The sequence below is a fragment of the Lytechinus pictus genome, chromosome 10 (genome assembly GCF_037042905.1).
Source record: "Lytechinus pictus isolate F3 Inbred chromosome 10, Lp3.0, whole genome shotgun sequence".
Classification (NCBI taxonomy): Eukaryota; Metazoa; Echinodermata; class Echinoidea; order Temnopleuroida; family Toxopneustidae; genus Lytechinus; species Lytechinus pictus.
In genome coordinates this window covers 13,702,035-13,716,577 of record NC_087254.1, presented here as the reverse complement: position 1 = coordinate 13,716,577, position 14,543 = coordinate 13,702,035, and the positions used below count along the sequence as shown (strand labels likewise).

The 14,543-nt window shown below is 37.9% G+C and overlaps 1 protein-coding gene across 1 annotated transcript in view; it reads left to right on the top strand.

Annotated features, from left to right (window-relative positions):
* Positions 1–2,252: 2,252 nt before the first annotated feature.
* LOC129270203 (uncharacterized) overlaps positions 2,253–14,543 on the top strand; it is a 37,562-nt gene continuing 25,271 nt past the window's right edge. Inside the window, exons 1-10 of the mRNA XM_064106020.1 lie at positions 2,253–2,272; positions 3,039–3,152; positions 3,977–4,090; positions 4,975–5,088; positions 6,611–6,724; positions 7,653–7,766; positions 8,440–8,553; positions 9,779–9,962; positions 11,173–11,426; positions 13,614–13,756. Of these exons, the coding sequence (XP_063962090.1) occupies positions 3,053–3,152; positions 3,977–4,090; positions 4,975–5,088; positions 6,611–6,724; positions 7,653–7,766; positions 8,440–8,553; positions 9,779–9,962; positions 11,173–11,426; positions 13,614–13,756 (1,251 nt within the window). The 5' untranslated portion in view covers positions 2,253–2,272; positions 3,039–3,052. The remainder of the gene's footprint in view (positions 2,273–3,038; positions 3,153–3,976; positions 4,091–4,974; positions 5,089–6,610; positions 6,725–7,652; positions 7,767–8,439; positions 8,554–9,778; positions 9,963–11,172; positions 11,427–13,613; positions 13,757–14,543) is intronic.

The window sequence follows — 14,543 nt, the reverse complement described above, 5'->3', positions numbered from 1 at the left end:
CTACTGCAAATACAATTCTGGATAATTGGTGACGGTGTTAATGGTGATAACATGTAAGAGATGCTGAATGTATAATTAAATTATGACCGTTGTCATAAACCAAATGTAATCATCGTCTCCAACCTGTGTGATCTATGGAATCCGATTGACTTCTACAGTATAAGCCTTCCCATAGAGATTATACAGCTCCAATAGAAATCCCCTGTAATTCTATATTTCACCTGTTCACACTACCTCTCAACACTCCACCCCCATATATTTTGGGAAAACGGAACACGCCCGGGTCTCTACATAACGCCATACGGAAACCGCTCGAATTAAGGATGGCTAGCAATTCATCAACAAATGAAGGTGATAGAGGCAAGGGACAGGCCGGCCCCCCAGCATCCAAAACCCGTTCCAAGAAGGAGGGCCGCCACAGTACGTTTCGCGCCTCGATCACGGGCGGATCATCAGGACACGAAGCTAGTTGGATTTGGTGGAGGCCCTCGGTTGGGGCAATGGATGCATTTCATGGTCCGGTGGTTCTTTGTTCTTTTTTCTTTTATGGCGGCAAGTACTAATTAGCTCAGACCTTCGGTTGAGCGAGTTTTCCTTATTTGTTGGGATGATAAGCATCTGAGCAAATGTTGCAAATCCCACCTCTTCGCATTGTCAAGTTAGATTTCTTGCCTTATTTATTCATCTAATAAGCCTAAAGAGAGCGCGAAATTTGTTGATACTAAGGCCAGAAAACTGGACATTTTAAACACTTTTATGACTATGAATAGGATGCATGGGTAAAAATATTTTAAACAATCGATGCGAGCGCAAACCTCGAGCAAAAATTTTTGATCAACTGTCATGGAAAGGGTGGTGTTAAGTAGTTTGTTAGAATTAATTTAGAGATATACATAACCCACCTGGATCCGCCTATGGAAAAAGGGTTTTGCCATTTTCTTGTTCATGCATTGGCAGAATAATGCCCTATATTCCTGCGTAAATGTAGGGCCTACCTTAACAAAAGTTGCAGATATAAGATGGAATCATTTTCCGCGCGGAGCGCTCGGAGAAATCATGATTTTGTACTGTAATATACATGTAGATGTAAAAACTATAAAGTTTGCATTGTGTTTGGTTAATATGCTGATTTCTGTGTAACATTACAATTTTTCTATTTTGCACTTATGGAATTATTGGGGGGCAAAACGATATGCTTGCCACCCAAATATTTTCATTGGTTAGTGACTATTAGTGTGAATGAGATTTCCACTCAGTGCCAGTACAGTGTAATCAAAGTGAGATGGCCTATTTTGCATATATTTCAATTATTTAAGCATAACACGTCAAATCCATATTCTGAGGAACTAATTTTTTTTTCATAGATAAAATAGTAGGGCCTAAGAAGTATAAATCACAATAGCATGCACCTCTGCATGACTTTAGAGCTGTTTTGTAAAGTCTACTACTATATTGGAGGTTCAGCTAGGTGCTTTCATGCTTTAATTAATTAATTAATTAACCAATTTTGTTAGAAGTTTGGAAATGATGTAATAAAGAAACAAATCATTCCGATTGCACTTTGGGACCTTTATATATCACGGGCCGCGGAACTACGGGTTTTGAAAGTGGAGGGAGAGGGCTGAGCCGCGAATTTTTGGGGGGCTGACCATGTGCTTGCAAAAAAATCATTATCAGATGGTAATTTTTACGTTTTTGTACACGATTTTGGAAAAAAAATGCGGAGGCTGAATAAAAAAAGTTAAAGTTTTATCATGACAAAATATGCATATACCAGTGAGCTGTTGATTGATATACAGGTGCATTTTCAGCTCCCCCTTGATGCGTTCCTGCCCCGTTCCTGCATCACCGGAAAACTGACGAAGTTATCCCCGCATTCACCTCCGGTCATACTCCTGCGACCCGACTAGAGCCTCACTATACGCGGCTGTCTTTGCCGTCATCCACGTACGTGGTGTTACTGCTAGCAAGTACCACATCACCGGACTGTGTCAAACAAAGGTGTAAATAATTTTTCAGAGATTTCGAAAACTATTATATTGACTGAGTTGCCATGTCGGGGAATTACGAGAGCAAATACTTTTCTGCGCAGGGTTTTGCCCTACGAAATCAACATAAGTATTGGGCCAGCGCGGCGGTTGGCTGCGGGGAAATCAAGGTGGAACACCTCAGGGAAAATACTCTCGCCATTAACGACTCCTGAACAACTCCTTGGTTGGTAGTGGTAGGCTATGGCCCCGGGGACCATGGGAACATCGCCACTTCGTGTTCGGTATACGGCAGTAACTAGTTGTTGGGCACTGCCCACTCACACTAACACGTTTTAACTATATCTGAGTTCCCAAAGTGAAATCTCTTCTAATATTTCATTTATTATGATTAACTTTGATTTAAGATTTTGATTCATCGAACAAATTCAAAAACGTTTTTGACAATTTGTTAATGTTATCTATGTTATGTAGCCTGAACGAAGTTGGTCTGTTCTGTTTGTCCGTTGGTCTGCTAGTCTGTTCCAAAATGTTAAAAATTTTCAATTAACTTAAATTGCTCTCATTTCTTTATTTCTGATTCATTTTTATCACACTTGGTCCTAAGGATCCGTAGGTAATTGTTGAGGATGATGGGTTAAACTTAAAGGTCATCTAGGGTTCAAGAGGTCAAATGATATTAGGTCATGTCCCCGTTTGTTGAAGTTTTTGTGCAACTTGTTCTCATTTCTATATTTCTGCATTTCTGCATCAATTTTGATCACACATGTTTCAAATGATCATGGGTTATGTGTTTTGTTGATGATGGGGTCAAAGGTCACTCGAGGGCCAAACTGTCAATTTTTTGTTCAAATTGCTCTCATCTTTTTATTTCTGCATCATTTATGTCCATACTTGGTATAAATGATCCTTGGGTAATTGTTGAGGATGATGGGGTCAAAGGTCATCAAGGGATCAAAAGATCATATTCCATATTTTATTGATTGTGAAATCAGGCGAGACTCTTGGTTAGTGAACCACATTGTTTATCTCACATTATCACCCTTTCAGACATTGATGAATGTATGAATAACCCCTGTGAAAATGGAGGACAATGTGACATTACTGAGGGGTCCTATACCTGCATCTGTACCGATGGATTCACAGGAATGCATTGTGAACAAAGTAAGAACATCATCTTTGGGTTTCAAGCTGAGATGTGAATCTTTTAGCCACTTCCATTAAATATATCTTGTAAACCCATCCCCTTCCTCTATGGGCTTGTTATCTTTGATATTGTTGTTTTGTAATAAATTGTATGTTGTATTTTTTATATGTTTGTAGATATTGTAAACTGATCATAATGCAGACTTTATTGCTGTTTATTTAGTAGTTTTGAACAAACCATTCAATAAATAATTTTTTTTAGAAAAGTCCACATTAGCCTACATGTAGGCCAACATTAATTAGCTTGTGTTCAAATAAAAAAATGCTTAGTGATTGTGCTTACTAGTACATTTTAAAGCATGATCACACCAAAGCAGAACTTAAAATTAAGCTTTACCTGAATTTAGTCAGTTTTTAGGGTTCCTACACATATAGTGAATACATATGCTCCATATTTATTCTATAATTACATTAATTTCTTCTGTTGAATATAAAACAAATATCTGCTTTTCTTCCGAAAGCTACATTCGCTTACCTTGGAAATGATGATGAAGAGTTCGCACAGCAATGTAAGAAGGATTCTAGAACAGAGTCATGACAAAGAACAAAAATAGTTTGTCAAGAATGGCTGAATCAAAACAGAGTCCTTGACTTGATTCTTGACAAACAACACATGTGCAATTTTTCATCAGCTCTGAAAATATGACAAAACTGCTGTTCCGGCTCACTGATATTTGACATAGACTTCTTCATTGTTCTTTTTCTTAATATGGGCATTAATTTATTTACTCTGTTCATAAATACTTGCTCAGTATACCACGTTTCTACTCATGTATACTCAGGTATAGACAGATGTGTGAATGACCCTTGTGAAAATGGAGCCCAATGTGAAAACGCCGGTGGCACTTATAGATGCATATGTACTGAGGGATATATGGGGATGAATTGTGAACAAGGTAAGACAATATTATAGATTATATCCCTTATTTAAGATTGTTGTATTGAGAGTGTACACAAGGATAAAAAGAATAGTTTTACTACGAAAAACGTTTGCCGTGAAATAGTTCATTTTCCTTGCTGACGTCACGCATAGTCCATTTTTTCCCTAGGGAAAAAGTGAACTATACGTTTTTTTGACCCCCCCTACCTCGCGATTCGCGAGCTGTGCCGCGCGATGCGAGCAGAGCGCTGCTCAGCCAACGGCACTCTCCACTGCATGCCACGGGAAACCTGGTTAGTGCAGCTCGCCGAACAGATGATCCATACGGCCCAGGCATACAGCAAGACTTATTATTTTCTCAACTTCTCAACGATTGTTCTATATGGACTTATTAAAAATCGAAAATGGTATGAGTGGAAGGGATATAAAACAAATATACAATGACCCATTCTCGGAACAGGCTAAAACTATTCGCACTCAGGAACATCACATGGTACTATGTGATGTTCCTTCGATGCGAATAGTTTTAGCCAGATCCTCGAGTGTCATTGTATATTTGTATACTATTTAGAGCTATAGATGTAGGTTAAAATTGATATAGCTTTCCAAAGGAATGCTGATTGTATTCATGGACTTGATGTAAACTATGGGCCACCTACAATATATCCAAAATTGATAATGCAGTATATTGTAATGTAGCATTTATTGTATAGTGAAAATACACAGCTGTATGCAGTGGCTTCATTTCTGCACTTTTGATACGATATATGTTCTTTCAGATCTGAGATGAAATCTGACTAATTTTCTTTAATGAGTAGGGCTTATGGTTCTCATATTTATACTTCGAAATCAGAGTATGCACCCGTTTCCATGTAATGTACCATATTATCCTGTTCATAGATATTGATGAATGTGTTAACAGCCCTTGTCAACATGGGGGTCTGTGTGAGAACACCTTCGGCTCCTACACATGTTTCTGTACCAGTGGATATATGGGACATGATTGTCAACAAGGTAAGGATGTTTCCCCGGGGGGGGGGGGGGGGGGGGGCAGTCAAATGTATTTGCATGCATGACCAAATTATTTTCAAACACCCCCTAAACAAGTTTTTCTCTGTGCAAGTTTTTTCGCGGGCTTCATTTACACATTTTGGCCCCTAGACAAGTTGTCGCCAGAATATGACCCCTAAAAAAAGCTTTTGGGAAAAAAAAACATACCCTAAATACGTTTGACCCTGCGATTTACCATTGACCAGTCCTTCCAAACCACCCTTTTCTTTTTAAATCCGTGCACTCGCAGCCCGCGTTCAAAACTGAAAAAACACGTTTTTGGGTCACGCATGTGTACAAAAATATATTTGACTGCCCCCCCCCCCCCCCCGGGCTGTTTCAAATTACTGTCATAAACAATTGAGAGATGATTTATCTTAATCGTGGTTTTAAAAGGCAATTGGTAGTGATTTTTTTACCTGATTGCTCAGAAAGCATGAATGCAAGCAACCAGAGGACCGACAGCTTAAGGTCTTCTCCGAGGGACCCGTTGTATTGAGGATTTAAATGCCTTACCAATGGGCATTAGCCCACCAATTGGGAATCAAACCCGGAATACAAAACCCCCGCTCTACCGACTATGGAATTAACATGAAAAGGAAATGCTTACAGTATTTTTAATGTTGAGCAATTTGAAAAAAAAATCATAGTGAACTAATTTGTTATAAAATAAGATAGGACTTCAAAAAGTAGACAAAATAGTGACTTGTGAATTTCTTTCATTTAAATCTATATATACAATAAAATATTATTGCGGGTAGGAGTAGATAAATTACAGAATTATTTTTTTTTTGTTCTGATGCTCACCAAATTCAGCTCCAGAGATGGCATTACTGGTTGGGGGGGGGGCATGTCCCCCCCCCCCCCCATTTGTTTGAGGGACGGGGTTGTGTTCCCACCTGATAGAAAGCTTTAACATTTTTTCTATTCGCTTAACATGCTGTATAGAATTTGTATTTGCCCATTTGTCCAAAGATAAATGTGATGAAAATAAGCAAAATTGTTAATTTATTCAAGTCCTCTTTAATGAGGCATTCATTTACAGCACATGATACAAGGGCTTGAATTAATTGGCAGCCATGTTAGGTTGCGCTGCATACCTGTCATTTTTAGAAAAATTGGCATTAGTGCCCTTTTGACCAGAATTAGCTGCCCGTTAAAAGTGGCCTTAATGCCGTTTAGTATGGCCTTGATGCCGCTTGAAATTTTGGGCTATCAAAGGCAACTTTTCCCCAGCTGAACTAGTACCTTTTTAAAAGTGGCCTTGCCACTTTGAATTTTTAAATCGAGCCCTGGTATACCCATCAATTACTGCCCTAAAATCTTTTGTACAATGAGTTACATTAAGTGGTTGATTTTGATGTGTTTGGAAGGGATTCACAAGTCTGATAATTTTTTGCCCCTCCCTACTCTTTACATGAAATCACTACCACTGATCAGCACCCAAGATTTCTGACTAATGTATTAATTTTCTGAATGTTTATAGATATTGATGAATGTTCAAGTGGCCCTTGTGAAAATGGAGGACAGTGTGACAACACTGAGGGCTCCTATAACTGTATATGTGTCGATGGATTCACAGGGATAAATTGTGACCAAGGTAATTCATTTTAATGACTCTAAAAGGCTATGTAGGTTTGCATTTTTATTAAGAATTGATTTAGCTTTCCAAAGGAACGCTGATTGTCTTCATGGACTTGTTATTTTCATGTAAACTATGAAGCTGTACAATTTATCCAATATAAAAAGCAGTTATTGTATGCAACATTCATTGTATTATGAAAATACACAGCTGTATCCAATGGCTTCAACTCTGTACTATGTATGTTATGTTCTTTCAGGTCTTAGATGAAATTTGACTATTTTATTGTATTAAAGGAATGGTCCGGGCTGAAAATATTTATGTCTTAATACATAGAGTAAAATTCACTGAGCAAAATGTCGAAAATTTAATCAAAATCGGATAACAAATTATGAAGTTTAAAGTTTAGCAATATTATGAAAACAGTCGTCATGAATATTCATTAGGTTGGCTGATGATGTCTCAACCCCACTTTCCGTTTTCTTAATATGTTATTACATAAAATCATATTTTTTTCATTATTTCATACTTGTGTGAATGATATGTCTCCCTCACAATGAAATAAGTTGCAGTAATAAATATCTAATGCACTAAATCAGTTGTCTATCCAATTTTTCTAGTTCTTGGAGGAAAAAATTTGAATAAACCTAATTTCATATAATAAAATACAAAATAACAAGTGGGGATGTGACATCAGCCCACCTAATGAATATTCATGACGACTGTTTTTACAAAATATTGCTAAACTTTAAAATTCAATAACTTTGTTATCCGATTTTAATGAAATTTTTGGCATTTTGCTCAGTGAATTCTACTCTATTTATTAAGCTATAAATACTTTCAGCCTGGACCATCCATTTAATGAGTAGGGCTTTTAATACAGTTCTGCCATTTACACTTTGTAATTGGAGTATGCACCAATTTCCATGTCATGTCCCGTTGACAGATATCGATGAATGTGTGAACAGCCCTTGTCAACATGGGGGTCTGTGTGAGAACATCTTTGGCTCCTACACATGTATTTGTACCAGTGGATATATGGGACATGATTGTCAAGAAGGTAAGGCTGTTTCAAAGTACTGTTATAAACAATAGCTTCATCGCGGTTTTAAAAGGCTTTTTAATCTTGAGCAATTTAAAAAAAAACTTGCAAACTTATCACAATATTGTTATAAAATAAGTTTGACTTTAAAAAGTAGACGTAACAGAAAATAGTGACTTGTGAATTTGCATCATTTAAATCTATATACAATAAAGTATTATTGCACATGGCAGTAGATTAATTACAGAACTATTTTTTGCCTGTTCTGATGCTCACCAAAGTCAGACCAGAGATGGCAATAGTGGTTGGGGAGGGGCATGTCCCCCTTTGATCACCTTTTTCAAGGGGGAAGGGGTTGTGTCCCCGCCCCCTAAATTTTAAAGTTAAACATTTTTTCTATTCTTTGAACATTCTGTATATATTTTGTATTTGCCCACTGGTCCAAGATAAATGTGATAAAAAGAAACTAGTAAAATAGTAGAGGCATTTGTTTATGATGCACACACATCAATCGCTTCCCTGATATCAAGAAGTTATGTATCATACTGTAATACTTGATTAAATAAGACACACTCAAAATGAATTTACAAGTCTGATAATATTTGCCCCCTCCACCCATTACATGAAATCACCGCCACTGGGCAGCACCCGAAGTCTCTGACTAATATATATCTTTTCTGAATGTTTATAGATATTGATGAATGTTCAAGTGGCCCTTGTGAAAATGGAGGACAGTGTAACAATACTGATGGCTCCTATTTATGTTTTTGTACCAATGGATTCACGGGGATGAATTGTGAATACGGTAAGACCAGTCAGAACACACTTCAAAGGTTTATATGTCAGGATTATGGGGCCTCATTCACATGCCCCTTGTAAATTTGAGAATTAATAGTGATCGAAACATATCAAAATTCTGTTTTGAATATTAACTTCATGCTATATTTTATTATTCTGTAGACAATCATGGTAGCATCATTGCATTGGTTATTTCTTTCTTTAATCTCTATTTAATCTGAATAACTACATTTTAGTACACGAACGCTGTCGCTTTCCACGCCATCTTGTCAGGTTAACAATTTAGATTCCAATGTACTGTACACTGTAAAAAATGAAATGCTAATTAAGCACTTACAGGGCTTGTATAGTGACTGCACTACAAGTGCTAACTTTCTAGTTTAAATTTGAACTAGAAAATCAGCACTCGTAGTGCAGTCACTATACAAGCACTGTAAGTGCTAAATTACACATAGCACTTCATTTTTTACAGTGTACATGCACCAGTATTCAACCCAATAGTATACAGTATTTAACCTGTTTGGAGAACATCCTCAAATATATACCCAGTTGTGTGTCCGGACGATCAATTTTAGAAAGTCATTCAGAAAAAATTACAAGCGAATTTTCATCAATTTTTAGTGCAAAATGTTAGGAAATATTATAGAGAACGAAATAGTAGATGATTACAACTATTAAATTCACATTTTTAGTGTAATCCAAAGACAAAAAAGAAGGCTTCAAAAATATAAAGTGTCCGGACACCCAACCCCCATCCTACATGTATAGAAATAGGGAATTATCTTATTTCAGACTCTTCTCATTTCCAAGGGAAAATTCAGTCTGTTGTCAGTATTTTCTTTATCAATCTGCCTACTGTTTGGGGGATGGAATTATACAGCTATAGCTTTTTGCCCTAGCATTCAACCTAGTAATGATAGATGGCGAATTTCAAGTGGTGTAGATCGCTCACCTATATCACTCTGGGCCTTGCAGATTGTGAGATAACACCATCTATCATCGCTAGGTTGAAGTCTTGGTAGGTTGAATACTAATGCATATATTGTATGTTATCTGATTTTTATTTTATAAACATTTTACCGACTGCATATCGCAGGGACATTTTGTCATCCGTAAAACTTATCTCATTTTTTTCCTTTCCTTATTGACCATCTTTTCTCCATCCCACTTCATTAACGTATGATCCGTAAACCTATCCATTCTTCCATTCACTTATGGTTTGGCCTTTACAGCAATATCTACAGATTGTGGAAACCGACCGGCCCTTTCATCTTCCAGTCCTCGCATCATCGGTGGTTCGCTGACTCAGCTCGGGGATTGGCCCTGGATGGTATCTCTCCGAGACCGTTCAAATGTTCATCGTTGTGCCGCTGTACTCATCGACAGTACCAGAGCTGTCACGGCTGCCCATTGTGTGTAAGAATTTCTGTTGAGTTCCATTACAGCATCCATAAACATGTAGCTTATACTGCTTTGGTGCATCACACTTATTGTGAAATTGTCAGTTTCACTCGGTGAAGTATCTATTTATAGCTGTCTGATTAGTATCTTCATTCCCATAACCTCTAGGAGACTGAACCTGCATAGAGGCGGGCTTAGGTCTATAAAGAATTTGTTCAGTGTCCAATACATGTACGTCAACTGCTTAAGTGTATTGTTTGTTTTCTTCCTAACTTTTCACTTTGGACCTTGCTGCTCATAATATTCTTTATGATACGCATCACGCTCGGTGTCCGTTCGTTAACTTTTCCTTGTAAACACGATAACTTCCGTTTAACTTAACCTAGGCTCATATAATTTGGTGTGTATGACACTAGCATAGATCCCAGGAGGCCTATTGATTTTGAGGTCAAAAAGTCAAAGGTCAAGGTCACACTGACATGTTTTCATCGTACTCTTCTGAAGTCTTTGTAAATGCGATAACTTCAGTTTAACTTAACCTAGGCTCATATAACTTGGTGTGTATGACACTAGCATAGATCCCAGGAGGCCTATTGATTTTAAGGTAAAAAAGTCAAAGGTCAAGGTCACATGTACTCTAGGCTCATATAATTTGGTGTGTATGATACTAGCATAGATCTCAGCAATTCTATTGATTTAGAGCTCAGAAGGTCAAAGGTGAAGTCGCCACCTTCCACTTTTCTTGCTTGACAAATAACTCCATTTTCCATTAAAGGCGGGCGTATTATGTGCTCGCCTTCGCGACACTCTTGTTGAATGTAGGCCTCTTGGAAAATTTCTGTTGAAAAATAACTCACAATCACAACATTCAATGCAAATTTTAGACATTATTGGTTAAAATGAAGATGAATTTTCTCTCCTCTCTCTACAGTCAGCCCTTAGTCTAATTGGTGGCTTTGAGAAGGTCTCAATGTAAACAAGAGTACAAATGTGACGTCTTCATGAATAAGAAATTGCCTCGGTCCAGCAAAAAGTCACATGAAAGCTCTAAAAGATCAATATGTTACAAATATATACCTATAGATAAATGCATGTAACATAACATGTATTGACTTTTCATTGAAATATAAATAGCCAAAGCTTGTTTCTGCCCCCAAAGAAAAATGTAACATGTATAGATCTGTCATTTACACGTGATGATTAAATGATATAATTTTTCTTTCAGGAAAAAGTTCGATACGGCAGTCCTGGGCGATCTCAAACTCTCCATGATGTCTCCGCATCACGTCCAAATGGAGGTTCAAGCTGCTATACATCCAGACTATGATATCAATACTATCACTAATGACATTGCTGTGATCACGTTCAGTGGTATTCTTGAGTTCAATGACTACATCCAACCTATCTGTGTCCATAATCACGATGCGTCTACAATGTTTAAATCATGTTACATAACAGGATGGGGACACACATCTGAAGGTACATTTTTTCCTCTAAATTTTCATTTTTGTCTCGCCTGCGTAGCGGATCGAGACATAGGTATCACTATTTCCGGCGTCGGCGTCTTCGTCGTCAACAATTGTGTTGTACACCCAATAACTTTCTATAGCTTCGAGGTGGGATCACCAAATTCATACCAGAGGTCCATCTCCTGAAGGCACAGGTCAAGTTCGAATATGAGTCGAATTTGAATAAGGTCAAAGGTCAAAAGTCAATGAACTTTCCATGACTGGCACTGTGCTGTGTTGTACACATAATAACTTTCTATATCTTCGAGGTGGGATCACCAAATTCATACCAGAGGTCCATCTCCTGAAGGCAGAGGTCAAGTTCGAATATGAGTCGAATTTGAATAAGGTCAAAGGTCAATGAACTTTCCATGACTGGCACTGTGCTGTGTTGTACACATAATAACTTTCTATATCTTCGAGGTGGGATTACCAAATTCATACCAGAGGTCCATCTCCTGAAGGCACACGTCAAGTTCGAATATGAGTCGAATTTGAATAAGGTCAAAGGTCAATGAACTTTCCATGACTGGCACTGTGCTGTGTTGTACACACAATAACTTTCTATAGCTTCGAGGTGAGATCGCCAAATTTATAATAGACGTCCATCTCCTGAAGGCACAGGTCAAGTTCGAATATGAGTCGAATTTGAATAAGGTCAAAGGTCAATGAACTTTCCATGACTGGCACTGTGCTGTGTTGTACACACAATAACTTTCTATAGCTTCGAGGTGAGATCGCCAAATTCATAATAGACGTCCATCTCTTGAAGGTGCAGGTCAAGTTCAAATGTGAGTTGAATTTGATTAAGGTCAAAGGTCAATGAACTTTCCATGACTGGCACTGTGCTGTGTTGTACACATAATAACTTTTTATATCTTCGAGGTAGGATTGCCAAATTTATACAAGAGGTCCATCTCTTGAAGGTGCAGGTCAAGTTCGAATGTGAGTTGAATTTGATTAAGGTCAAAGGTCAATGAACTTTCCATGACTGGCACTGTGCTGTGTTGTACACACAATAACTTTCTATAGCTTCGAGGTGGGATCGCCAAACTCGTAACAGAGGTCCATCTAAGTCATATAGCATACATGTAGTTTTGACATGCAGTCTCTTCATGACTGCAATATGCAGGCGAGACAACGCTTGGCGTTTGCCTTGTTTATTAAAGCTCCCAACCCAAACTATAGCATTACAATAGGCCCATTATACTAATGAAAAGCAGTATTTGCCCTACCTCTTTTTCTCACTGTGTCTGCGTGTAGTCTTTTGTGTTCTTTTTTTTTTTTTTTAGGGGGATGGCCTTAGCCATATTATTAGTACGATACTCTAAAGCTCCATTAACCCTAAAATGGCCGGGGGGTTGAATCAACCCCCCCTCAACATTTTCTGTGATCATTCCGCCGCGCGAAATTTTTTACCGTGCCACTCATCGAGTTTATACTTTTAAGTCTCGCGCATCTTTTGAGACCTAATTTACGACACCTGGGTACGCGGTTCTGAAATTACGCAACATTTTGTAAGTGCATGTAAGACCAAAAATTGTTCGAAAACATGATTTTGTGTACAAAGTCAATGCAAATTGAGTTTTCTCATCTTATTCATAAAGATATGATTATTTTTACTTTAAACAGCTGAAATCAATTGATTTTAGCATGATTATGCTTCAAAAAGGTTGTGCAATAAATCTGGTGAAAAAAACAAAGGAAAACAAAAGGTTGAAAAACAAAGAAATACATAAGAAATTAATAAAACAATAAAATACATAAGAAATTGATTTCCAAAACGAAGTTTTTTTCAATTGCGATTGTTAAGAATGCTACAAAGAATATTTTTACCAAAAATTAGCATTCTAGGAGCTTTATTTAGTGAATTAGAGCAAAAAGTATGATTTATGCATAAATTAGCATAATTAATTCATATAAAATAAAATCTCATTATTTTGGAAAATTTTACCATACAGCCTTGTAAATTACATCCCACACTACCAGCGTGCAAATGTTTGCGGCGCTCGCGCGATCGGCGGCCGAGATCTCAGGGGGGGGTTGAATCAACCCCCCCCCCCCCCCCGGCCACAGAACAGCCAAAAAAGCCCGGCCTAGTTAGGGTTAATCTATAGCCAAAACATGAGCCCACGTAACATTTGATGTTCTCCAATAGGTGGCCAGGTATCTGATGCACTTCTAGAAGCAACAGTAGAGTTGTTTGATCAGGCTCGATGTCAGTCATTTTATCCCAATCATACCATTACATCGACTATGCTGTGTGCAGGGCATCTGAGTGGATCAACGGACACATGCCAGGTCAGCATCACTCCATTTTCTTTCATTTTCAATCATGGCTGCCTTTCTCAAAGAACATGACATTCGCTAGAGGGTATTCATTTGTCTCGCAATCTACTATGGTCCACAAGGAAATTCATGATCACTCTCACAAAAAGTGTTCACTAGCTTTCTAGGAAATTTGTGATCACTCTCGCAAAAAAGTGTTCACTAGCTTACAAGTTCACAAGCTTTCGAGTGTCGCTGCAACTCTTTATCAAGTGACGAAAATTATCTGATAACGTAGTCTATTTATACCAATCCCCAGGACCGTACACACAAACGCGGGAACAATAGGTGGGCACTGATCCGTTGTGTGAACTTGTAAGCTAGTGAACACTTTTTTGCGAGAGTGATAACAAATTTCCTAGAAAGCTAGTGAACACTTTTTGCGAGAGTGATCACGAATTTCCTTGTTGACCATAGTAGATTGCGAGACAAATGAATACCCTCTAGTGATTATTTCAGTCCGCAATAATGAACCTATTTAGTAACCTGACATTCGTTAGCAATGATTCCCTATTAATTAGGTAGGTGTATGGATAAGCTGATATATATTGCGCATTTTAAGAATCTTGCTATAGGATTGGTCAGAAGTGGGTCACATGATAAATGTTAGTTTCCCATATCAATCATCACTCGCAGTGACGGACCTTTTTTGTTTTGCTGATCTTTTTTCAGCCGATAAGGACGTAACGCATTATGAATTAGTTTGAGTACGCGCGATGGGTCATTGCCACTCAATTCTTTGGTCCATTTTTCTCCATCA